The sequence below is a fragment of the Hypanus sabinus genome, chromosome 26 (assembly GCF_030144855.1).
Source record: "Hypanus sabinus isolate sHypSab1 chromosome 26, sHypSab1.hap1, whole genome shotgun sequence".
Taxonomy (NCBI): domain Eukaryota; kingdom Metazoa; phylum Chordata; class Chondrichthyes; order Myliobatiformes; family Dasyatidae; genus Hypanus; species Hypanus sabinus.
In genome coordinates this window covers 29,598,218-29,626,084 of record NC_082731.1, presented here as the reverse complement: position 1 = coordinate 29,626,084, position 27,867 = coordinate 29,598,218, and the positions used below count along the sequence as shown (strand labels likewise).

Genomic DNA, 27,867 nt, shown 5'->3' with positions numbered 1-27,867 from the left:
TCATCTGTAAACCCATTCTTCCCAATATAATACTGAGTTATTGCCCTTCGCACATCCCGCTTTTTCATTGACAACCTCACCCCTGCGAGATTTAACACCTTCGCCAATTTTATCAAGCCCGATTTGGAGGCCGCCTCCAGCGCATCCAGATTTGGGTTTTCTATAAATTCACCCACGTCCATCTTTGCTGGTTTCCCGTCTGGCTACCCGCGTAACTAGATCCAAGTTTTGGACTTACAAGCCCGATTCACTGGCCCACCAATTTGGTGTCAAATCCCGAGACGAGAACCCCAACTTTGTTATGAAATCCCGTAACTGGATCACTTACCAGCAAAGATAGAGAGCTCCGTTGAAGTCTGATGGTACTATTTTTAAAAGTCTTTATTGATAAAGGGAACAAAAATAAGATTAATGCAAACATACAGATAATATACGTCGTCAATACTAAATCTAAAGCGCGGGTATAATAATAACTGATAAATAGCTCTATCGTTGTCTTGGGGATAATGTATTGTCCGATGGAAAGATAACAGTCACTATCAGTTCGCTCAAGCTGTAGCGTTGTTGGGTTTAAAAGCGATGCGGTTTAAACTTGCCCCAGGTCTTTGATGATGCCAATCTGTTGAGTCAGGGGAGCGGGCTTCCCCGTTGTTAGCTAAAAGCTGTTTTCTGTGGTTCCAGCCACCAATTCCAGCTACAGAATCGAACGCACGTGGCCTCCTTCTGATGACTTCCTGCTGTTACGTGGTCGCTTAACGTTTCTTCTGGTGCGTCTGAGGGACTGTTCCTACAGACCCTCTTTTATCCTGACTCGCAGGGTCGTAGATGTCAATCAGGTTGGGGGTGTGCACTCTCTCCCTCAACCAGCCCACTTTGCCTGTGGACGTTCACGTAGTATAGTAGCTCAATCCACAAATTGGTCTCCAAGAGACAATGGCCATGTCCCGTAGCTTTACATCGCTGGGGAAATGAGCCAGTTTGCATGTCTCTTTTCCCATTTCCTGGGCCCCTTGACCCAACCCAACAGTGACCTTGCGATTCTCACAGAGGAGGGGGCTACGGACGTAACACGGGAAACTCATTTAAGTGATAATGAGCATAGAAAGCTGAAGAGAATGGGCTTCACTAATTTGATTTTCTCCTCACAAAAATCACTACATAGGAGAGGAGTAGCTATTCTTATCTCAAGTAAGCTAAATTTTGAAAAAGTATTCGAAATGGGAGATAAAGAGGGCAGATATATTCTGGTAAGGGGGAATATCGACAGAAATTCAGTTACTCTATTGAATATATATGCACCCCAGGGAAGTGATATTGGTTTCTTTCAGAAAATTACTGATATTATGGTAGCAGAAACAGAAGGTCTCCTGATATGTGAGGGAGACTTAAATTTACAATTACAACCAAACTTAGATTCTTCCAATAGAAAAACCTATGAAAAAAAATCCTTACATAAGAAAGTTAATACACTTTCTGAGGATGTTGGTTTCATTGATATACGGAGAGACCTTTTCCCCAACAGAAGGGATTACACTCATTATTCTGCTCCCCATTCTGTATATACAAGAATAGACTATTTCATAACATTTGGAAAAGGTAAAGACAAAATAAACACCTGTGGAATTGGGACAATAGATGTAAGTGACCATGCACCTATATATTTATCTGTTGATTTTGACCTACAACCAAAGAATACTATTTGGAAACTAAATTCAAATCTACTCAATGATCCATACTTTAAGGAACAAATTAAAAAAGAAATTGTTCTGTACTTAGAATTTAATGATAATGGAGAGGTTTCACTTCCCATTCTATGGGATACTCTGAAGGCTGTCTTAAGAAGGAAAATTATAGTGATATCTTCATATAAGAAAAACATAAGGAATAAGACATTAGAGGAATTACAAAATAGGCTGAAGGAAATAAAGAAAAAAATTGAATTTGACACAGGATACATTAGGGGAAATTAAAAATGCTAGGAATGAAATTAGTAGTTTGGCTATGCAAGAAATCAGGAAAAATTTAACGTTTCTAAAAAAAAAGACATTATGAAAGTGGATCAAAGTCTATGAAAATACTGGTGTGATGACTGAAAAAAAAGATAGCAGAAAATACAATTCATAGAATTAGGGACCCAAGAACAAAAATGATAAAAAAGATAAGCTAAGTGAAATTCAAGAAGCTTTTGAAGTGTTTTACAAAACTCTATATTCCAAAGTTCCAGGGGGAAGCATAACCCAAATTGACACATTCTTGAATTCTCTAGAGTTACCCACTTTAAGTGAAGAACAAAATAGAACGATCACTGCTGACATAACTGAAGTTGAATTAAAAGCTGCAATTAGTAGGCTTAAATTAAGCAAGTCACCAGGATATGAGATGGGTTTATGGCAGAGTGGTACAAAGAATTTAAAAATGAGTTAATTCCTGTTTTACTCCCCACATTGAACTGGGCTCTAAAAAAGTTACAAATACCACCCAGTTGGAAGGAAGCGATAATCTCAGCTATACCGAAAGAAAGCAAGGCTAAAATGGAATGCGGGTCATTTAGACCAATATCCATTCCTAATGTAGATTATAGATTATTTACCTCCATCATGGCCAAATGATTAGAGGAGTTTCTACCCATGCTGATATGTAACGATCAGACAGGTTTTATGTGACAACGCCAAACACAAGACAATATACAAAGGACACTTCACATTATGGATCATATACAAAAAAATAAAATCTAAGCATGGCTGCTGAAGAGGCATTTGATTCAGTTAATTGGAATTTTCTTTACAGAGTTTTACATAGATTTGGTTTCCAAGACACAATTATTAAAACTATACAGAAACTATATAACAACCCACTGCTAGGATAAAAATCAATGGATTTATCAAATAGTCTTACCCTAGAAAGGGGCACGAGACAGGGTTGTGCACGGTCACTGCTACTCTTTGTATTATATCTGGAACCATTAGCTCAATACATCAGAAAAAATGAAGATATCAGGGAAATTACTATTAAAGGGACAGAGCATAAATTGGCTTGTTATGCAGATGACATTTTGATCTATCTAGGGCAACCGACATTCTCTTTACCTAAATTGATGCAATCCTTTGAACAATATGGTCAATTATCAGGATACAAGATCAACATAGATAAAACCCAATTACTTTCATATTACTGTAGCCCACCAAGAGAAATTGAAAGTAGGTATCCTTGGGCATGGTAAATAGAGTCTTTCAAATATTTGGGCATCATTATGCCAAATGATTTGGCAAAATTATCAGAATGTAGTTATCAGCCTTTATATAAAAAATTAAGGAAGATATGGCAAGATGGAACCTGATTCCTTTTTTCAGTCTCAGTTCAAGGATTGAGTCTATTAAAATGAATATACTGCCCAGACTGTTATATCTCTATCAGACTCTATCAATAGAGATTAATCAAAATCAATTCAACGAATGGAACAAGATGTTATCAAGGTATATTTGGCAGGGTAAAAGGCCTAGAGTTTGTCTCAAAACTTTGCAATTAGCAAAGGAAAAGGGGGGATGGGGCCTACTTCTCTTAGAGATTATTATTTTGCAGCACAGATGAGAGCTGTGATATGTTGGTGCAACCCATCATATGACGCTCTATGGAAAAACATTGAGGAGCGGGTGCTTCCCATCCCCGTACAAGCAAATTTGGCTGATAACAACCTGCAAAGGTACATAAATACTATTGATAATCCATGGGTGAAATTGACTTAAAATATGGAAAAATACTATAAAAGAATATAATCTAGAAGGAAATATTGAAATTATTAAGTGGTGTGCATATGACTCAGATTTTACATCAAATAAATTGGATGCTAGATTTAAGGACTGGACAGCTAAAGGAATAACAGTTCTTTGCAACATAATGAAAGAAGGAACACTTCAGTTTTGAAATGCTTAAAGAGAAACACATTAGAAAAACAAGATTTTTATTGATATTTACAGATGCGACTATATGTTAATAAGACACTTAAAATGTAACCAAGGCAAGTACATGCTTGATAGAGATATTTAGAAAAGCATATAATTCAGATAATGATAGTAGAATCATTTCAAGCATGTATAAGGGGTTATCAAATCTTAAAAACACATTCGACTTCATACATTAAAACAAAATGTGAGAAGGACAGAGGGATAATTATATCTGAGGTAGAATGGATAATAATATGGAGGTATCAATGGAAGTGTACCAGTTCACAGAAATGGAGGGAGTTTGGATGGAAAAACTTGATTAGATATTTTATTACACCTCTCGGAATCCCATTATGATAGTAACCTCCCTGTTTGCTGGAGAAATTGTGAAAATCAAAACGTAAATCATTATCATATTTTTTTGGGACTGTCCTGTTATCAAAAACTATTGGAGGGGGATAGACAATGCCCTACAAGACATCTTTAAATGTGAAATACCCTTAGAGGGTAAGACCATATATTTTGGATATATACCTCAAGAATGGTTGAAAAGAGATAAATATTTAATGAATATACTGTTAGTGTCTGGTTAAAAAGACTCCTACTAGGAAATAGTTATCACAGGAGAGCCCAACTTTAAATACATGGATGGAAATTACAATGGACATTTACAAAATGGAGAAGATAACAGCATCTGTTAATCATAAGCTGGAACAATTTTATTCATACTGGGAAAATGGTTTAAGTACATAATGTTTCATAGGCTTGATTTTATTCTCACAAATCAATGAATATGTTGTAAAAAAAAGATCTCTCCCTCCTTGTACATAGTTTTTTTCCTTTCACTTGTTTTCTCTTTCTGCTCTTTTCTATAAGTGTATCCCTCAGATAAATACTTTGTGGAGATTTGTGATATATTTGATTATATGATATATACGGACAATGTCTGAAATACATTTTATGGAAATGATTGTTTGATGAACTTCAATAAAAAAATAAATTAAAAAAAAAGAAAGAGTTGACATAGGATCGGAAGGTACACAATCTTTATGGGTTGAGCTAAGAAAATGCAGGGGTAAAAGGACTCTGATGGCAGTTATCTACAGGCCTCCAAATAGCTGCAGTGATGTGGACTACGAATTACAACAGGAAATAGAAAAAGCTTTTCAGAAGGGCAGTGTTATGATAATTGTCGGGGATTTTAACATGCGAGTGGATTGGGAAAATCAGGTCAGCACTGGATCTCAAGAGAGAGAATTTGTAGAATATCTACGAGATGGCTTTTTAGAACAGCTTGTTGTTGAGCCCACGAGGGGATCGTCTGTACTGGATTGGGTATCGTGTAATGAACCAGAGGTAATTAGAGAGATGGAAGTGAACAAACCCTTAGGAGGCAGTGATCACAACATGATTTAGTTCACTGTGAGAAAGAAGCCGAAATCCGATGTGTCGGTATTTCAGTGAAGTAAAAGAAATTTGGTTGGCAGACAGGAAGCAAAGAGTGGGAGTTTGGTTGGCAGACAGGAAGCAAAGAGTGGGAATTTGGTTGGCAGTCAGGAAGCAAAGAGTGGGAGTTGGTTGGCAGTCAGGAAGCAAAGAGTGGGAGTAAATGGGACCTTTTCAGAATGGCAGGCAGTGACTAGTGGGGTACCGCAAGGCTCAGTGCTGGGACCCCAGTTGTTTACAATATATATTAATGATTTAGACGAGGGAATTAAATGCAGCATCTCCAAGTTTGCGGATGACATGAAGCTGGGTGGCGGTGTTAGCTGTGAGGAGGATGCTAAGAGGATGCAGGGTGACTTGGATAGGTTAGGTCAGTGAGCAAGTCCATGGCAGACACAATTTAATGTGGATAAATGTGAGGTTATCCACTTTGGTTGCAAGAACAGGAAAACAGATTACTATCTGAATGGTGGCTGATTAGGAAAAGGGGAGGTACAACGAGACCTGGGTGTCATTGTACACCAGTCATTGAAGGCGGGCATGCAGGTACAGCAGGCGGTGAAAAAGACAAATGTTATGTTGGCATTCATAGCAAAAGGATTTGAGTACAGGAGCAGGGAGGTTCTACTGCAGTTGTACAAGGCCTTGGTGAGACCGCACCTAGAGTATTGTGTACAGTTTTGGTCCCTTAATCTGAGGAAAGACATTCTTGCCATAGAGGGAATACAAATAAGGTTCACCAGATTGATTCCTGGGATGGCATGACTTTCATATGAAGAAAGACTGGATCAACTAGGCTTAAACTTACTGGAATTTAGAAGATTGAGGGGGGATCTTATTGAAATGTATAAAATTCTTAAGGGATTGGACAGGCTAGATGCAGGAAGATTGTTTCCGATGTTGGAGAAGTCCAGAATGAGAGGTCACAGTTTAAGGATAAGGATAAAGGGGAAGCCTTTTAGGACCGAGATGAGGAAAAACTTCTTCACACAGAGAGTGGTGAATCTGTGCAATTCTCTGCCAGTTCATTGGCTATATTTAAGAGGAAGTTAGATATGGCCCTTGTGGCTAAAGGGATCGGGGGTATGGAGAGAAAGCAGGTACAGGGTTCTGAGTTGGATGATTAGCCATGATCATACTGAATGGCGGTGCAGGTTCAAAGGGCCGAATGGCCTACTCCTGCACCTATTTTCTATGTTTCTAAGTTACAGTAGCATGAGAGAGGAACTAGCCACAGTTGACTGGAAAGGGACACTAACAGGAAGGACGGCAGAGCAGCAGTGGCTGGAGTTTATGCGAGCAGTGAGGGTGCCAGAACAGATATTTTCCAAAGAAAAAGAAATTTTCGAATGGAAAAAGGATGCAACTGTGGCTGACAAAAGAAGTCAAAGCCAAAGTAAAAGCAAAGCAGGGGGCATACAAGGAAGCAAAACTTAGTGGGAAGACAAAGAATTGGGAAGTTTATAAAAGCTGACAAAAGGAAACTAAGAAGGTCATTAAGAGGGAAAGGATGAACTATGAAAGGAAGCGAGCAAATAATATCAAAGAGGAGACTGAAAGCTTTTTCAAGAAAATAAAGAGTAAAAGACAGGTGAGAGTAGATATAGGACAGATAGAAAACGGTGCTGGAGAAATTGTAAGGAGAAATAAGGAGATGGCAGAGGAACTGAACGAGTATTTTGCATCAGTCTTCACTGAGGAAGACCAGTAATATACCAGATATTCAAGGGTGTCAGGGAAGAGAAATATGCACAGTCACAATTACAACAGAGAAAGTACTCAGGAAGCTGAATAGTCTAAGGGTAGATAAATCTCTTTGACCAGATGGAATGCACCCTCGTGTTCTGAAGGAAGTAGTGGTGGAGATTGTGGAGGCATTAGCAATGATCTTTCAAAAGTCTATAGATTCTGGCCTGGTTCCAGAGGACTGGAAGATTGCAAATGTCACTCCACTATTTAAGAAGGGGGCAAGGATGCAAAAAGGAAATTATAGACCTGTTAGCTTGACATTGGTGGTTGGGAAGTTGTTGGAGTCGATTGTCAAGGATGAGGTTACAGAGTAGCTGGAGACATATGACAAGGTAGGCAGAACTCAGCATGGTTTCCTTGAAGGAAAATCCTGCCTGACAAACCTAGTGCAATTTTTTGAGAAGTTACAAGTAAGCTAGACAAGGGAGATGTAGTGGATGTTGTGTATTTGGATTCTCAGAAGGCCTTTGACAAGGTGCCGCACATGAGGCTGCTAAACAAGATAAGAGCCCATGGAATTACAGGAAAGTCACATACGTGGATAGACTGTTGGTTGATTGGCAGGAAACAGAGAGTGGAAATGAAGGGATCCCATTCTGGTTGGCTGCTGGTTACCAGTGGTGTTCCGCAGGGGTCAGTGTTGGGGCCGCTTCTTTTTCCGTTGTATATCAACAATTTGGATTATGGAATAGATGGCTTTGTGGCTAAGTTTGCTGATGATACAAAGATAGGTGGAGGAGCTGGTGCGTTGAGGAAACAGAGAGTCTGCAGAGTGCCTTGGATAGATTGGGGGAATGGGCAAAGAAGTGGCAAATGAATTACAAAAACAGAAAGTGTACGGTCATGCACTTTGGTAGAAGAAATAAATGGGCAGACTATTATTTAAATGGGGAGAGAATTCAAAGTTCTGAGATGCAACGGGACTTGGGAGTTCTCATGCAGGATACCCTTAAGGTTAACCTCCAGGTTGAGTCGGTGGTGAAAAAGGCGAATGCAATGTTGGCATTCATTTCTAGGGGAATAGAGTATAGGAGCAGGGATGTGATGTTGAGGCTCTATAAGGCACTGGTAAGACCTCACTTGGAATACTGTGTGCAGTTTTGGGCTCCTTATTTAAGAAAGGATGTGCTGACGTTGGAGAGGGTTCAGAGAAGATTCACTAGAATGATTCCGGGAATGAGAGGGTTAACGTAGGAGGAATGTTTGACCGCTCTTGGACTGTACTCCTTGGAGTTTAGAAGAATGAGCGGGGACCTCAGAAACATTTTGAATGTTTAAAGGCATGGACAGAGTGGATGTGGCAAAGTTGTTTCCCATGGTGGGGGAGTCTAGTACGAGAGGACGTGACTTGAGGATTGCAGGGCGCCCATTCAGAATGGAGATGTGAAAATTTTTTTTAGCCAGATGGTGGTGAATCTGTGGAATTTGTTGCCACGGGTGGTATCAGAGTAGTCAGGGCATCAAAGGTTATGGTGAGAAGGCGGGGGAATGGGACTAAAGAGGAGATTGGATCAGCTCATAATGAAATGGCAGAGTAGACTCGATGGGCCAAATGGCCGACTTCTGCTCCTTTGTCTTGTGGTCTTATGGGATGCAATACCCACTTGTTGTACTTGTAGGCAGGTGAAGTCACTGCAGTGATGAGGGAACTAAGATGGGATGAATGGCTTCCCTCAGTTTTATCAACTCCAGACACTTCATTGTCTCATTGTTTTTGTTTTTAATTAATACAATTTCAAATCATGAAATAAACTCCAGCGGAATAATGAAAGAAATGCTACAGGCAATGATTTCCGTAACGTCTGATTTACAAAATATAACAGAACAAGACACTGAGCCCACCCTCCACCACAATCACCCCCCACATCAATTTCTTGCTCCTTAACAATAAAATCCATTTCCTCACCTCCCTCTTCTCCTTCACTCATAAAGCTCCCATCCCCTGTTTCCCATTCCCAAGGCTTAATGCTGCCTTTCTCTCCCCTCTTGTATACCCCCTCCAGTGTCACATATCCTGCCATTTTCCCAAAGTGTCATCCACTGCTGTCCCTTCGCCCACCTAACCAGCTCTGTGCCCCCATTTCCCATCTGGCATCCCCGGTGCATCTAGAGGTTTATATTCTGAAATGAGCAGTTGCAGTGCAGTAGCCTCAGATTGCCGAGTGAGTGAGATGGAGACTCCATTTCCAAACATCGCAGCCACACGGGGATCTCTTGTCTGAATGTGGGGCGTGTATCTGCTGGTCACTGCTGAACCTGAAATATAGACAGGAGAGTATGATATTGTGTGAGACAAGGTGCAGCACAGACCTTAACCTGTGAGGACAGGTGAACGAAATAACAGACAGTCTGTCCTCATTGCACGAGATGGAATCCCATGAAGAGATGTCTGTCATTATTCTCCGAGGTCACTCCAAAACAAAAATATGAATACCAGTTCAGACCTTTAGGGTGATCCACCGTTGGGCTAATGTTTCAGTTCCTGAGTAAAACCATAAGATAAGGTATAGGAGCAGAATTGTGCTATTTGGGCAATGCAGTTGCTGTACCACTTAGACAAATTGGAAGAATGGGCAAAAAGTGGCAGATGAATTAAAATCTTGGGAAATGTATGATAATTCATTTTAGCAAAAGGAGCAATAGTGCAGACTATTATCGAAATGGGAAGAAGGTTCAAACATCAGAGGTGCAAAGTGACTTAGGAGTCCTTGTGAGAGACTCACAGAAGGTTAATTTACAGGTCGAATCTGTGGTGAAGAAAGCAAATGGAATGTTGACATTTATTTCAAGGGGAATAGAGTATAAAAGCAAGGGGATAGTGTTGAGGCTTCGTAAGACACTAATCAGGCCACACTTAGGGTATTGTCATCAGTTTTGAGCCCAATATCTCAGAAAGGATGTATTTTCATTGGAGAGAGTCTGGAGGAGATTCATGAGGATGACTCATGAAGGGGATGAGGAATGAAGGGGTTAACGTTTGAGAAGCATTGGCAGTTTTGGGCCTGGACTCACTGGAGTTTAGAATAATGTGGGGCAATCTTATTGAAACCTACTGAATGTTGAAAAGAATAGATAGGATGGATATGGAGTCGATGTTTCCTCTGGTGGGGGTATCTGGAACAAGACAGTACAGCCTCAAAATTGAGGGGCAATCTTTTAGAACAAAGGTAAGGAATGATTTTTTTAGCCTGAGAATGCTGAATCTGTGGAATGCTCTGCCACAAACTGCAGTGGAGGCTAAATCGTGGATATATTTAAGGTGGAAATTAATAGTTTCCTGATCGGTCAGGACATCAAAAAATATGGTGAGAAGGCAGGTGTATGGGGTTGACTGGAGTCCGGGATCAGCATTGATGGAATGGTAGGACAGCATTGATGGGTGGAATGGCCAAATACTGCTCCTGTTTCATGGTCTTACATCTGATGTGGACTTGCCAGAGAAAAGGTGTTCCCAAATTAATGGTTCTTTGTTCCTGTCTAATGCCGTTGTACATTGCCCCGTGTCAATTTAAATCTCTTCCACAAGGACCATACCTATCCTTGTTGATAGCGACCCTGAAAGTTAACCACTTGTGGTCATGATTCCTGAACTGTTCACCCATTGAAAGGTCAGTCACCTAGCCAGACTCATTCCCCACAGGTACAGTATGGTCCCTCCTTTCACTGGACTGTCACACATTGATTTAAGAAACATACTTAACAGATTTGAACCCACCTGACCCCTTACACTCAGAAGCTCCCAGTTTATATCAGGGAAGCTGAAATCCCCCATGACACCAACCCTATTATTATTACACTTCTCCTTGATCTGATTACATATCTGCTCCTCAATGTCCCAGTGGCTATCAGGGGGTCCGTAGTACAATCCCATCAGTGGGATTGTACCCTGTCTATTCCTGAGTTTCACCCAAATGGACTCAGTTTCTGACTCCTCCATTACGTCTCCTCTGAGTGCAGCTGTGATATTGTCCCTGATCAGGAGTGCACCCCCCCCCACCCCAACCCCCTTACCTACTCCTCTATCTTTTCCAGAACTCCAAAAACCTGGCACATTAATCACCCATTCCTGCCGCTCTGTCAACTAAGTTTCAGTAATGGCTACAACACCGTAGTTTCATGTACTGATCCATCACCCTTACCCATAATACTCCCTGTGTTAAAATATACACACCTCAAACTATCCGACCCATCCTACCTGTCATTTCAATTTTGCCTTTCCATACCTTCTCTGACATCTAACTTCTGGTCAGATCCACTCCGTACTGACCTGGGACTCTGGTTCTCAGCCCCCTACAAAACTAGTTTAAACTCTCCCAGGCAGCATCAGTAAACCTCACAGCCAGGATACTGGCTCCTCTCCAGTTCAAGTGCAAACCAGCCCAATCTATCTGCATATTGAAATTCCCGATGACTCTTTTAACACTGCACTGTTGACATGCATTTTCTATCTCTCATTGTAACTTGTAGACCACATCTTTGCTACTGTTCGGAGGTCTGTATATAACTCCCATCAAGGACTTTACCCTTACTGTTTCTTAGCTCTACCCACAACAATTCTACACTTTCCAATCCTTTGTCACTTCTTTCTAATGATTTGGTTTAATTTTTTCCCAACACAGCTAAACCACACCCCCCGCCTACCTCCCTGTCCTTTCAATACAATGTGTGTCCTTGGGCATCACCCCAAAGTTCATCACCCTTCTCGATTTTGTCCCCCTTTTACATTTCAACTTATCCCATTGACTGCAATTTTGCCCTATCATCAGCCTTTGCTTGCTAGCAGACTCACTACACACCGCCTCTGTTGTTCAACCAATGACTGGAAGCTCAGCCCTATCACTCCATTTCCCATCCCCTGTCAAATTAGTTCAAACCCTTCTGAACAGCTCCAGCAAAGCTGCCCACAAAGATATTTATCTTCCTTGGATTCACGTGCAACCTGTGAATATTCTTCCACCTTTTCCTTATCAAGACCCAGACGACCCAACATATTGATGCAGCTTCAGAGAAGGCACAACAGCTGCTATATTTCTTTAGGAGCTTGAGGAGATTTGGTGTGTCACCGTGGAGAGCAGTCTCACTGCACACTGCCTCTGTTTGTAAACCAATGACAGAATATTATTACTATCATGATAAATGATATATTTTCCAATAGAAATAATAGTATTGGAATATCTTTATTTGTGGATGATGGAGCAATGTGGAAAAGGGGTGGGAATGTGTAATTTATAACATGGAAACTTCAAGAAGCAAAAGTTAAGGTGGAAGGTTGGGCATGAAAATGAGAATTCAGATTTTCAGCCGAGAAATCCAAAATAATGTTTTTCTCTAGGAAGAGGACAGAACAACACTTGAAACTAAAGCTTTATGGTATGGAATTAGAAAGTGTGGATACATTTCAATTTTTAAGAATTTGGTTTGATAAAAGACTTACATGGTCAACACATATTAAAGAAATAATAACCAAAAGTAAGGAAGTGCTAAATGTTATGAGGTGTTTAACAGGAAGGAATGGGGAGCTGATAGGAATCCCTTGAAAACAATATATACAGGATTAATAAGAGCAATACTGGACTATGGAAGTATGGTATATGGATCAGCATCACGCTGTGTGCTCAATAAACTGGATATCATTCAAAGTCAAGCATTAAGGTTAATCAGTGGGGCAATAAGGACAACACCAGTGGAGGCACTGCAGGTGAAGTTGGGAGAGACACCTCTGGAACTGAGAAGAACACAGCTTGTGTTAACATATTGGGTAAACCTACAAGGGCCTGGAGAAAATCATCCAACTAAATAGCTTTTAGATCCATGCTGGGAAAAGGAAAGAAGGAAATTCAGAAGTTTTGCATGGACTATTGAAGGAAAAGCAGGAAGAACCAAGAATTAGTACTAAGGCAGTGAGTGATACAGTGTCTTTTACTGGGCTGCCTCCATGACTGTGTGAAGCACCAGAGGTGGATCCTAAATTAGTCAGAAAGAGATAGAAAAATAGAGAAGTGATTTTAAATCAAGTTATAGTTGAAGTCCATGTAAATAATGATCATTATGTACTGTATATTTACAAATGCAAACAAATGCTTCAAAAAATGGAAATGGGAGATTAGGGTAGGATTGGTAGTGCCTGATTTGAACATGAAAAAGCAGGTGAGGAAAAATGATGATTTCTCAGTGCATACAGGGGAAATGACAGCTGGACTATTCACTTTGCAGTCGGTGGAGGAGGTAAGACCGATGAGAGTTGTAATATTGTCTGATTCAAGGACAACAATCAGGACTCAAAAAGATTTACGTTTTGAGGCAAGATGAGACATTGTAAGTAAGGTAATGCAAACCTTATTTTGACCACATAATAATGTCCAGAAAGAAATGGGATAGTTGAGGAATGCAGGAAAGAGCAGGAGGTGATAACATCAAGATTGAGGTTTGGGCACAGATTTAAAGTACATTGTTTTTCATGAAGAAACACAATACAGGGAGTTGTGAATATTGTAATCAACAAGACATAATCAAGAGAGGAGTTGGTTGATTTTAGAGTTATCACAGAATAAAATAAAATTTAAAATTATCAGCATTTTGCAGAAAGGACTGCAGGATTATTGCTTTAAATAAATAGTGCAGTTCCTTATGAACACAGGTCTTTTTATAAATTTGATACAAATATAAATATGGGGTCAAATTTAAAAAATGTGTGTCATGATATGTTGACCCACACTCTGGTTCTGTAGTGGTGATAATGCACCTTAAATTTTTTGCCAACTGCCATAAAAACCTCAGAACATTATCAACTAGTGAAAAGCCCAGATGGGGTTGATGTGGAGAGGATGTTTGCGAGAGTGTCAGGATGTAAGTATACACAGGCCATTCCCGCTATAGGCTGTTTGCCGAGGGAAGACAGAGAAGGGAAACACCAGAGTAAAAGTCAGGCAGACACAGTAAACCAGACCTCCCACCTACCTCTTTCTATCCTTGCTTCCATCGGTTAAAAGGCCCGTCTTACATCTGACTAGAGAAATGCAGACCATCTACCTCTATTGGTTGAAGGTCTGCAGGTTCCCACTCTCCCTTTTTATCTCCATTGGTTTGCACGCAGATCCAACATATGGCTTGCCTTACCAGTGTTCATGTTTTTTAAAGTTCGGGTTGAATCACATGAAAATTTTTCTGAAAGGTTCAGTTCCTCAGCACAGAGTCATCCTGCAAATTAACCATGAGGGAATCCTGCACAAGGATTCGCAAATCTCTTTGCTCCTCAGAGTTTTGTATTTTTTGTCCATTTAGAAAAGAGTCAACCGTCTCATTTCTTTTACCAAAGAGTATAACCATACACTTCCCAACATTGTATTCCATCTGCCTCATCTTTGCCCATTCTCCTAATCTATTTAACTGTTTCTGTATCATCTCTACTTCCTCAAAACTACCTGCCCCTCGACCTACCTTCATATCATCTGCAAACTTTCCAACAGAGCCATAAAGTCCAACATCCAAATCACCGACATAATATAAAAAGATATAATCTTTCTGAATGTGGGTGGTGTGCACCATCTAGTCCACGTGACTTATCTACCTTCAGACCTTTCAATTTCTCAAGAATCTTCTCTGTAGTAATGATAGCTTCACACACTTCATGACCCCGACACCTGGAATTTCTACCAGACTGCTAGTGTCTTCCTCACTGATGCAAGATACTTATTCAGTGTGTCCACCATTTTCTTGTCCCCAATTATTACCTCTCCAGCATTGTTTTCCAGTTGTTCTATACCCACTCTTGCCTCTCTTTTACACTTTATGTATCTGAAGCAACATTTGGTGTTCACTTTAATATTGTTGAGTAGCTTCTTTAGTATTCCATCTTATTCCTCTTACTGACCTTTTTAGTTGCCTTCTGTTGGTTTTAAATGCTTCTCAATCCTCTAACTTCCCACCAATGCGAGCTCAATTATATGCCCTCTCTCTGGCTGTTATGTTGCTTTTGACTTCCCTTGTTCACCATGGTTGCATCATCTTGCCTTTTGAACATTTCTTCCTCCTCAAATCCCTGTCTGAATCCTCAGCGAGGCTTTACGGAGGGTTATTTCCCTCTTGGAAATAGACTTTGAGGTTCAGCGTTTTTCCTTCCTTTAGACCTGGTGGCTGCATTTCATAAGCTTGGCTGCAAGTTCCCCAGACTGTTCAGATATTTCCTTGGTCCTCTGCTGAACTAGGGGACTTGCAGAGCATTGAGTGAAGACGGCTTGTTCATCCTTGAGGACAGTCTCGAGAAGGTCTCAGGTTACCTCACACTGAAGGCTGCCCTCTTATTGGTTGTTGGTCACGGGAGAGTCTGAGTCTCAGAACACCATGGCACAAACAAACCCTGTTATGATGACTGGAGCAAGGAATGATTCTCCCCTCCCTCCAGTCCACAGCCTGGGACATTCGGCCCACCAGTGACATACTTCCCCACAGTAAAAGCAGCGATCTTGACTCTGACACCGGGACCTATCATCAGCAGAGAGTCCTGTACAACCGACCTGAATGAGTCTGACTGGATCTTGAGTAGTGATGGGCTGCTTATGGTCCAAGGTTGGTGGGGGGGGGGGGTGAAACTGATGCGTAGGGACTAGAATTGGACCGACTCACTTTGATTTTCTGAAGTGGTCCCACTTTCACTCTGCCACACGATTATTGAGATGGATGCACTGATCACTGAAAGCTTCTAAGTTCTCAGCTGGCTCTCCCAAGGTGAGGTGTCCTTCAGTTCATTTGTGGCAGTGGAACATGGCCACAGCCTCCCTATTCCAACCACTTTCCTGGGCTAAGATCCAAAATTCAACTGCGTTGTTGGCCGTGGACCGTAGCCCGTGTTGAATCTTCATCAACTGATCTGAGGCTCCCTGGCTCTGGTGAGGTGATCAAACATCTTCCTCCTAGCGGCCATGAATTCCTCAAAATCCCAGCAGATCTCTGACCTATGTTCCCAATGCGCTGTGGCCCAAGGTAGAGCTCTTCCGGTCCGGAGAGAGATAATGAAGGCCACCTTTCCTTGATCTGAAGGGAACTGGGAACAGCTGTTGTTCAAACATGAATGAGCATCGGGTGAAGGGCCACAGCAAGAACCCATGTCACTGTCAAATCTCTCTGGGGTTGAATGATGTGCTGGCTCTCCCGAGCGACCTTGGCTTCCTCCTTGTGAAAGTTGTTGAATGGCTACCTGGAGTTCGTGAATCTCTGGGCCTTATCTGGTAATCCTCGTCACCACAGAAGACAAAAGATTTTGATATCCCACTGGGTCCATGTTGGCTCAATTGTAATGTTACAAGAGTCCTTGATGAGGATGACTTGGACCCAGTTGCCGGGGTAAATGAAGCAAGGTTCTAAATGTGGTAACAAACTAGATCTGAACACAAAACAAATGCTGGATGATATCACCAGTTGGGTTACGATTGAGCACCGAACCTCTGTTCAACTGTTCCTTAAGTACTCAATTCGTGGTGCTCATACACAATTATCAATTAGCAGGACCATCATGAACCCTTAAAGGGGCCAATACACAATAGACAATAGGTGCAGAAGTAGACCATTCGGCCCTTCGAGCCTGCACCACCATTCTGAGATCATGGCTGATCATCTACTATCAATACCCGGTTCCTGCCTTGTCCCCATATCCCTTGATTCCCCTATCCATAAGATACCTACCTAGCTCCTTCTTGAAAGCATCCAGAGAATTGGCCTCCACTGCCTTCCGAGGCAGTGCATTCCACTCCCCCACAACTCTCTGGAAGAAGAAGTTTTTCCTTAACTCTGTCCTAAATGACCTACCCCTTATTCTCAAACCATGCCCTCTGGTACTGGACTCTCCCAGCATCTGGAACATATTTCCTGCCTCTATCTTGTCCAATCCCTTAATAATCTTATATGTTGCAATCAGATCCCCTCTCAATCTCCTTAATTCCAGCATGTACAAGCCCAGTCTCTCCAACCTCTCTGCGTAAGACAGTCCAGACATCCCAGGAATTAACCTCGTGAATCTACGCTGCACTTCCTCTATAGCCAGGATGTCCTTAACCCTGGAGACCAAAACTGTACACAATACTCCAGGTGTGGTCTCACCAGGGCCCTGTGCAAATGCAAAAGAATATCCTTGCTCTTGTACTCAATTCCCTTTGTGATAAAGGCCAACATTCCATTAGCCTTCTTCACTGCCTGCTGCACTTCCTCATTCACCTTCAGTGACTGATGAACAAGTACTCCTAGATCTCTTTGTATTTCTCCCTTACCTAACTCTACACCATTCAGATAATAATCAGCCTTCCTGTTCTTACTCCCAAAGTGGATAACCTCACACTTATTCACATTAAACGTCATCTGCCAAGTATCTGCCCACTCACTCAGCCTATCCAAGTCACCCTGAATTCTCCTAACATCCTCATCACATGTCACACTGCCACCCAGCTTAGTATCATCAGCAAACCTGCTGATGTTATTCTCAATGCCTTCATCTAAATCATTTATGTAAATCCTAAACAGCTGTGGTCCCAATACCGAGCCCTGTGGCACCCCACTAGTCACCACCTGCCATTCCGAGAAACACCCATTCACCGTTACCCTTTGCTTTCTATCTGCCAACCAGTTTTCTATCCATGTCTATATCTTCCCCCCAATGCCATGAGCTCTGATTTTACCCACCAATCTCCTATGTGGGACCTTATCAAATGCCTTCTGAAAATCGAGGTAACTACATCCACTGGATCTCCCTTGTCTAACTTCCTGGTTACATCCTTGAAAAACTCCAATAGATTAGTCAAGCATGATTTGCCCTTGGTAAATTCATGCTGGCTCGGCCCAATCCTATCACTGCTATCTAGATATGCCACTATTTCATCTTTAATAATGGACTCTAGCATCTTCCCCGCTACTGATGTTAGGCTGACAGGATGATAGTTCTCTGTTTTCTCCCTCCCTCCTTTCTTAAAAAGTGGGATAACATTAGCCATTCTCCAATCCTCAGGAACTGATCCTGAATCTAAGGAACATTGGAAAATGATTACCAATGCATCCACAATTTCCAGAGCCACTTCCTTTAGTACCCTAGGATGCAGACCATCTGGACCTAGGGATTTGTCAGCCTTCAGTCCCATCAGTTTACTCATCACCATTTCCTTCCTAATGTCAACCTGTTTCATTTCCTCTGTTACCCTATGTCCATGGCCCGTCCATACATCTGGGAGATTGCTTGTGTCTTCCCTAGTGAAGACAGATCTAAAGTACTTATTAAATTCTTCTGCCATTTCTCTGTTTCTTCTTCAAGGGCCCAACATTGTTCTTAACTACCTTCTTTTTCTTCACATGCCTAAAAAAGCTTTTGCTATCCTCCTTTATATTCCTGGCTAGCTTGTGTTCGTACCTCATTTTTTCTCCCCGTATTGCCTTTTTAATTAAGTTCTGTTGTTCCTTAAAAATTTCCCAATCATCTGTCCTCCCACTCACCTTAGCTCTGTCATACTTCCTTTTTTTTAATGCTATGCAATCTCTGACTTCCTTTGTCAACCACTGTGGCCCCTTTCCCCCCTTTGAATCCTTCCTTCTCCGGGGGATGAACTGATTTTGCACCTTGTGCATTATTCCCAAGAATACCTGCCACTGCTGTTCCACTGTCTTTTCTGCTGGGATGCTAGGATATCCATCCAGTTAACTTTGGCCAGCTCCTCCGTCATGGCTCCATAGTCTCCCCTGTTCAACTGCAACACTGACACCTCCGAGCTGCCCTTATCCTTCTCAAATTGCAGATAAAAACTTATCATATTATGGTCACTACCTCCTAATGGCTCCTTTACTTCAAGATCGCTTATCAAATCCTGTTCATTACACAAGACTAAATCCAGAATAGCCTTGTCCTTGGTCAGCTCCCGTACAAGCTGTTCCAAGAATGCATCCTGTAGGCACTCTACAAACTCCCTATCCTGTGCTTCAGCACCAACCTGATTCTCCCAATTCACCTGCATGTTGAAATCCTCCATAACTACTGCGACATTACCACATGCCAATGTTAACTCCCTATTCAAATTGCACCCAACATCCATGCTACTGTTTGGTGGTCTGTAGACAACACCCATTAGGGTCTTTTCGTCCTTACTGTTCCTCAGTTCTATCCATACAGACTCTACTTCTCCTGATCCTACGTCCCCCCCTTGCAAAGGACTGAATCACATTCCTCACCAACAGGGCCACCCCACCCCCTCTGCCCATATTTCTGTCCCTATGATAGCACATATACCCTTGTACATTCATTTCCCAGGTCTGATCTCCCTGCAGCTATGTCTCTGTTATCCCAACAACATCATAGTTACCCATTCGCACCTGAGCTTCAAGCTCATCCGCCTTATTTCTGACACTTCGTGCATCCAGATATAGAATTTTTAGCCCATTTCTCCTCTCTCTGTTTAAATCTAGCCGTGCCAGATATCCATACTCTTGGAAACCGGTGCAGTTTGGAGTGTCTTGTAAGAAAGACAATGTGAACGGCTGTTCACATTTGCCGTTGAGAATACCATGGACAGGATTTGTGACATCCCTGTTCCTGGCAGCTGAGATGAAACATACCATCTGTGTTTCTCTATCAAGCCCACAGAACCTCGTCCCTGTTCTTCTGACAAAGGAATCTCCTATCATCACTGCATTACTCTTAACCTCTCTCCTCTTCTGACCCACATCATCAGACTAAGTGCCAGAGACCCAGTCATTCTGGATCCTCCCAGTAGGTCAATTCCTCTCCATTGTATCTAAAGTTAAATACTTAAATTATTGAGTGGAACAGCCACAGGTGTTCTCTGCACTGGTTGTGCATTTACCCTCCTTTTCCTGACAGTCACCCAGCTACCTGTCTCCTGCAGCCTTGGGGTAACTACCTCCCTGTAGCTCCTGTCTATCACCTCCTCAGTCTCCCGTATGAGTCAAAGCTCATCGAGTTGCAGCTTCAGTTCCTGAAAAAACATTCTCTCAGTTGCTGGAACTTGGTGCATCTGGTACAGATGTGTTCACCTGAGAGACTGGAGTCTCCCAAACTTCCCACATCCCACACAGAGAGCAAAACACTGCCCCTGGAGCCATTCTCACTAAATTACTTTGCCATAATAGATGAGGAATGAACAGATGGGAACAGAAAGAGAGAGAGACCTTATGGTCTTATGGAAGGTGGTGCAGGGATGAAATGGAGGAAGTTCATGAGACAATCTCCCATACACAGAGCCTTGCTGACCAATCCTAATTAACCCCAGGGTTTTTGAAATAGCTCTTAACCCTCAGAACTACTCCATTAAGACCATAAGTTATAGCAGTAGAATTAGGCCATTTTGGCCCATCAAGTCTGCTTCACCATTTCATCATAGCTGATCCATTTTCCCTCTCAACCCCAATCTCCTGCCTTCTCCCTGTCCACCTTCATGCCCTGACTAATCAAGAATCTATCAACCTCTGCCTTGAATATACCTAAAGAATTGGCCTCCACAGCCGCATGTGACAGTGAATTCCACAGGTTCATGACTCTCTGCTGATAAAAGTTTGTCCTGATCTCCTTTCTAAAAAAGGTCCCTCAATTTTGATGCTGTGCTCTCTGGTCATAGACTCGTCCACCATAAGAAGCTTCCTCAACTCTGCCTGCCCCTCCACCTATCTTTGTAGCATTTGCAACCCTTCCATAAAAGCCATCAATTCCATTATCCAAATTATTGATATTTTATATGAAAAGATGCGGTCACATGTAGTCACCGGTTACCGGCAGCTAACCAGAAAAGGCTCCCTTTATTCCTAATCTGTGCTCCTGACAATCAGCCAGGGTTCTAACCACCCCAATATCTTTCCTGTAGTACCATGGGTTCTAAGGCAACACCACAAAATGCTGGTTGAGCTTAGCAGGCATGGCAGCATCTGTGTAAAAGAGTCAACAGTCCATGTTTCAGACTGATGAAGGGACTTGGCCCGAAACATCTTTTGTTTACTCTTTTCCATAGATACTGCCTGGCATCATCTGGCCTGTAGAATATTTCTTCTTTAGGATGCATCTATTTTGTGCATTCCAATTTTCTCCCAGAATCTCCAGCCATTGCTTCTCTGCCATCATCCCTGCTAGTATCCCCTTCCAATCAATTTTGGCCAGCTCCTCTCAATGCCTCTGAAATTCCCTTTACTCCACAGTAATACTGATAAATATGACTTTAGCTCACCTTCTCAAAATAATTGCATGGTGAATTCTATCATATTTTGATCACTGGCTCCTAAGAGTTCCTTTAATTTTAACTCTGATTCATTGCACAACCTCAAATCCCGAATAACTAACTGCCTAGTGGGTTCAAACACCAGCTGCTCTAAAAAAGCAAGCTAGTAGACATTCTACAAATTCATTCCCTTGGGATCCGGCACCAAAACGATTTAGTACTGCACAGGACATTCAACCCACAATGATGTGCTGAACAAGCTGTAAAGCAAATCAAAACCATCCAGACATCAGTCCCTCCTACTTACACCATGTCCATACCCTCCTACTTCCTTAGAACAATTGGAAAAGAGATTCTCTCTGTCCACTCTATCTATGCCTCTCATAATCTTGTCAACCTCCATAGATCCAGCTTTAGCTCTGATGCTCCAAAGAAAACAAACCAAGTTTATCCAGCCTCTCATGATAGCACATGCTCTCAAAACCAGGCAGCATCCTCGTAAACCTCTTCTGCGCCCTCTCCAAAGCCTCAATATATTTCCTATAGTGGGGCAACCAGAACTCTACGCAATACTCCAGATGTGATTGAACCAGAGTTTTGTAAAGTTGCAACATAACCTCCTGACCTTTGAACTCAATGCCACAACTAATAAAAGCAAGCTTTCCATAAACCTTGTTAACCCCCTTATTGACCTGCGCGGCCACTTTCAAGGAATTTGAACTTGCATCCCAAGATCTCTCTTCTCAGCAACACGATTAAGGACCTTGCCCTTAAAGGTGTACCCTTGTTCCCTTCATAAATAGAGGCACGACATTAGTACTAAGGACTTATGGATCTTAATCATTTTTCAGAGGTCCAACTTTACTTTGAAATGCCCGAATTTATTTATACACTCAGCACTGATCTCTTGGTCCTCCACATCCTTTTCCTTTGTAAATACTGAAGCAAAGTACTCAATAAGTACCTCATTCACATTCTCTGCATCCAAGCATATATTTCTCCCTTTATCATTGAGTGGTCCCACCCTCTCCCGAGTTATCCTCTTACCCTTGACACATGTATATAATGCCTTGGGATTCACCTTATCCAACTTGCCAAGGACTTTTCATGACCCATCCTGGCTTTCCTAATTCCCTTTGGTTCCTTTCTGGCTTCTTTATACCCTCATGTGCTTTGTTTGATTTGACCTTCTGAAGCTTTACATACTTTATCTTTTTCTTCTTGACTAAATTCATCACCTCGCTGAACATCCAGTGTTCTCTTATCTTTCCATCCCCATTCTTCCTTCTGACAGGAACATACTTTTCCTGTACTCTGTGCAATTGCTCTTTAAACACCCTCCACATATCTGATGTGAACTTGCCAGAGAAAAAGTGTTTCCAATTAACACTTCTTAGTTCCTGCTGAATGTCCTTGTAAATTGCCCTATGCCAATTTAAAATTGTTCCACAAGGATAATACCTATCTTTGTCGATCATTATCTTAAATGTTAATGAGTTGTCACTCTTCCCTTACTGTTTACCCACTGAAAGGTCAGTCACCTGTCCAGGCTCATTCTCCAGTACCAGGAGCAGGGTGGCCCATCCTTTCATTGGACCGTACACATACTGATTTGAGAAACTTTCCTGGATACACTTAACAAACTCAGCCCTATTGGGATCCCTTAAACTCTCCCATGCAGCGTCAGCAAATCTTGAAGCCAGGATAATGTTTCCCCTGCGGTTCTGGTGCAATCCGACTCAATCAACCTGCATATTGAAATTCCCGATGATTATCTTAACATTTGACGTGCATTTTCCGTCTCCTGTTGTAATTTGTAGACGACATATTTGCTATACTGTTCACAGGTCTGTTTATAACTCCCATCAGCATCTTTCACTCTTGCAAATTCTACACCATCTGATCCTATGTCACTACTTACTTGTGATTTAATTTAATTTTTTACCAACACAGCCACACCACACCTTCTGCCTATATTCCTGTCCTTTTGATACAATGTCTATCCTTGGGCATCAATCTTCTTTCATCCACAATTCAGTGATGCCCACAAGTTCATACATGCCAATCTGTAGCTGTGCTGCAAGTTCATCTAGCCTACTCCGTATACTATGTGCATTCAAATATAACACCTTCAGTCCTGTATTCAGCACAGTTTAAAATTTTGTCCCCCTTTTACATTGCAACTCATCCTGTTGAGTGTAATTTTACCCGAACATCGGTTTCTTTCTAGTCGTCTCACTACACATTGCCTCTGTTTGTAAACCAATGATTTGATCCTCAACCCTTTCACTTCATTCCCCATCCCCCTGCCAAATTTGGTTAAACCCTTCTGAACAGCACTAGCAAACCTGTCTGCAAATCTGTTTGTCCCCCATGGATTCAGGTGTAATCTGTCCCTTTTGTACACCTCATAACTTCTGCTTATCAAGGCCCAGAGGCTCGGAGTGAAGAGGAAAGGTGTAAAGTCCGAGCGGTTGTGAAAGGCCTCAGACTGCATTGTCTGTTGATTGTGCTGTCGTTGGGGTTGCAGTGTCAGAGAATGCAATGTGGTGAGATAAGGAAGGTGAAAGTTTGGGTTTCATGGGATGCCTCCATTAGTCAATTAGTTACCTTGACAACGGTGACGAAGGTGCTGTAGAGGAAACTGATGATGAACAGAATGGCAAAGGCAGCAACTGTAGGCACATTGTCATCTCCATCCACGTGTCCCTGTTCTTCCTTCCCCTCCTCTCCTGTCAAGTCTGTGCAGGTTTCTGAAAGAATTGAGAAAGTGAGAGAGTTAGTTTCTTGTCAATGTTTCATGAAGATCAACATGACAACAAACTTGAGGACTTGGTTGATGCCTATTCATTTCATCGATTATTATCTCAGTAGTTAAAGCCTTCCAGACTGCCGACAGATCTGCCAGCCATGTGTGAGTGGCAAAGTTGGTCATGTGTGTTTCTGCCCAATATCTAAACCATGAATAAATCTAGTGAATAATATCAGCACTCAACACATTGCTGCAGGTCCCAGGGCATCACTGGCTACATATTGTCCCTTCTTTCTCTAACTCTCCACTTTCTGAATGAGTTCACCAAATGTCTTCATGAAGTTGATAAAGTTCCTTTCCCCGTCAATTAACTTTGTATATTTGAAACTGTGGACCAATCGGGAATGTTCTATCATTTGCAGAGTGGAAACTATAACACACATACACATACATCTACTGGAATGTCTAACTGCTTATACAATGGAGGACAGAACCAACCAGGCAACACTTCCCACCCCTCATGTTTAAGTCACACATTGTATCCCAAAATGTACCGGCACGGAACATTGGTCGCTGAATGCTTTCCACACCTTCTTTATTCAACCTTGATTACACAAACACAGGCTAACGTTTAGCCTCTCAAGTAGTCTTCACAAGTTTCCAACAAGATCAGACCTGACACAAGGAAGTGTTAACAAGAACTGCAGGATCTCAGAAATGTTAGTAACTTATTTTGATGTATTTAATCATGAAATTAGTCTGAGTACAGAGAGGAAATTAAGAACCTGGTGGCATGGTGAGAAGACAATAACCTATCCCTCAATGTCAGCAAGACGAAGGAATTGGTTGTTGACTTCAGAAGGAGTAGCGGATCACACAACCCCATCTACATCGTTGGTTGCAGGTGGAACAGGTTAAAGGATTTAAGTTCCTCGGGGTGAATATCACAAATGACCTAATTTGGTCTGACCAAGCAGAGTCCACTGCCAAGAAGGCCCACCAGTGTCTTTACTTCCTGAGAAAGCTGAAGAAATTTGGCCTGTCCCCTAAAACTCTCACTAATTTTTATAGGTGCACCATAGAAAGCATTCTTCTCGGGTGCATCACAACCTGGAATGGAAGTTGTCCTGTCCAAGACCGGAAGAGGCTGCAGAAGATAGTGAACATAGCCCAGCACATCACACAAACCAATCTTCCATCCTTGGACTGACTTTACACCACACGCTGTCGGAGCAGTGCTGCCAGGATAGTCAAGGACAAGACCCACCCAGCCAACACACTTTTTGTTCCACTTCCCTCTGGGAGAAGATACAGGAGCATGAAGATTCATACGGCCAGATTTAGGAACAGCTTCTTTCCAACTGTGATAAGACTGCTGAACAGATCCTGACTGGGATCTGGGCCGTACCTTCCAAATATCTGGACCTGACTTGCAATACCTTATTTTCCCTTTTCTATTTTCTAATTATGATTTATAATTTAAATTTTTATTATATTTGTTTCGATTTGTACTCCCTGGAGCACGAAGCGCAGAAACAAATATCACTGTGATGATTGTATACTCTAGTATCAATTGTTTGGTGACAATAAAGTAAAGTAATATATATTTGCAGTTAGAGCTAATGAGAAAGGACTTGCAGGTAGCCTTGCTTGTTTCAGTGACGTGAACCACACTGTTGCAGGATCAACCATCAACTGAAGGTTGACAATTGGAGCTGTTGACCACTCTGTCCATGGGAATCTCTGTTGCAGAGAACCCAGTGACCCAACTTCTTTCCATCTAATCTGGTAGGGAAGGGTAACTTTAGAGGGTTCCTATTGGGAATGGACTATTTTTTATTTGATGTTTACTGGGAATATTCTGTTCTTACACCATTCAGGCCAGCGTTTACACCACTAGAGATCTCTCTGCATCTAAAGTATGAAGGGTTTTTACATTTGGAAATGAAAAGGAAATTGTGGAAAGTATCCAGCAGGTTAGAGAACATTTATGGACAGAGAAAGGGATAACATTGAGATAGCATCACAAGTGTACTGTGTACCATTACTTCAGCACTAGTTCTGTGCCTGGCTGAGTACTGTGCATCTCTCTGGTTTACTGGAACTCAACAACTGTCTGGGTCCAGTTATATTCCACAATGCCTGCTCCAGTGGAACTCAGTTCCTCCAGTTCTGCTGACAGATAGACTTGCTTCATGTCTCTGAGACGCTGGTGTGCAAACATTGATCCTGCAGTCATTATTTCATCAGTCCCTCACTGACAAGGCCGGCATTCCTTGCTCTGCTCCAGCCGGCCGATCACAGAGCAGTGAAGAGTTTGGTGTGGGACTGATGGATATGGGTAAACAGGGTAGGAAGGCCAGTGTCCTTCACCAAAGAACATCAGAGAAGTAGTTCGTAATCTCAAACTAGAATCCGGCACAGTCGCCTCTGGTTGTGTGTTCACGCCGTTGTCCTGAGGCTTGGGAACAGACTGCAGGTCAGTGATCCTGGTACTAGTACTGAGGGAGTGCTGCACTCTCACACATCTGTCTTACTGATGGACAGACAGACCTTGTGTTGGTAGTTTGGAAGAGAGTCAAGTTCTGGAAACATCGGATGAAATCTGATTCTTTCCCACTCTCTGCCTCTGCATTATTGATCCACTCACACAACTACAACAATGCCACACTTGTCGTTACCTATTGACCTTGCTTGGCCCTGTGTTGTGGCTGTGGCAGAGGATGTCAACAGTGGAGTGAGTCTCAGAATCATACCTTGAATGTTTTTCACATCCTGCCTGACGCTGGTGTTGGAGGGGGGGTGAGACACTGTGCATCTGAAAACTGAGCCTTCCTTCCACTCCTCTGTGCTCACAGTCAGGACGTAGCTGGCGATGAAAGTCCCTCCCTGTTCCAGAGCAGCTGGTCTCACACTGATGTTGGAAGAGATCAGAGAGTCCCCTTTCTCCCAGGTGATGGTTATTTGGTTTGGGTAGAATCCAGAAGCAATACACTCGAGAGTGACCGTGTTCCCACTCTTGGTCTCTCCTTCTGGCGGAGGCAGCAGTCTGACTTTGGGACCTTTTGTCTCCACTGGAACTGATGGGCAAACAATGGAAATGTCAAACATTTTTACTGAGGTAACCAACGTTGTCCATTTTAATCGCTGACCTCTTGCCCACCTTTGGTTCTTTTCGTCTGTGCTGATACTGGTGAGGTTGAAGAAGGTTGTTGGGCAGAGCAAGTGTACTCCACCCCACTGGCCCACTCCTCCACACTGGTCTGATGTTGGCTGATCACTGTGTCTTGGGTTCCTTCCTCTCTGGGCTTTTTGGTCACGTTTGCTTTGATTTTCTCCTCCTTGTTCACCTGCCAGTGGATTTGGACCTGGCTCAGATCAGCACCCACAATCATACACACCAGAGTAGCGGTCTGGTTGATCCACATCTCTTCAATGGAGGGATTTTGGATAAAGACAGACAACTCTGTAGATGAGAAATAGAAAATTTACAAACTGGACAATATCTGCTGTCAGCTGGCTTGACAACTTCAGCTCAGACTTATCCTGAAGCTCAATTTGTACAGACTTGTACATTGGAATGAAATCAGGTTTGTTTGCAGAGTGGGTTGCTCATCTCTGCTTACAACCTTTGACTGAGAGAACAAAACCAAACATCCAGGAGCTTATTTCCTCGGGACCCAGTCGGGTCACAGCAGGGACTACAGGACAGTTGGCCAGCTACGTGACATTTAGCTGCTGGAATGCCAATAAAATGTGCTATTGGAGCTGTGAATTGCGATGAGAG

At 42.3% G+C, this 27,867-nt stretch overlaps 1 long non-coding RNA gene and 1 gene segment (V, D, J or C); one reads left to right on the top strand and one right to left on the bottom strand.

Moving 5' to 3' along the window:
• The window catches only part of LOC132381364 (uncharacterized), a 122,447-nt gene that overhangs the window by 49,504 nt on the left and 45,076 nt on the right, over positions 1-27,867 (top strand). The gene's annotated exons all lie outside the window — the stretch shown is intronic.
• LOC132381357 (immunoglobulin heavy constant gamma 2-like) lies at positions 4,108-27,573 on the bottom strand. The segment is given in 4 exon segments: positions 4,108-9,392; positions 23,939-24,081; positions 26,837-27,160; positions 27,244-27,573. Coding segments are annotated over 4 exon segments (744 nt in total).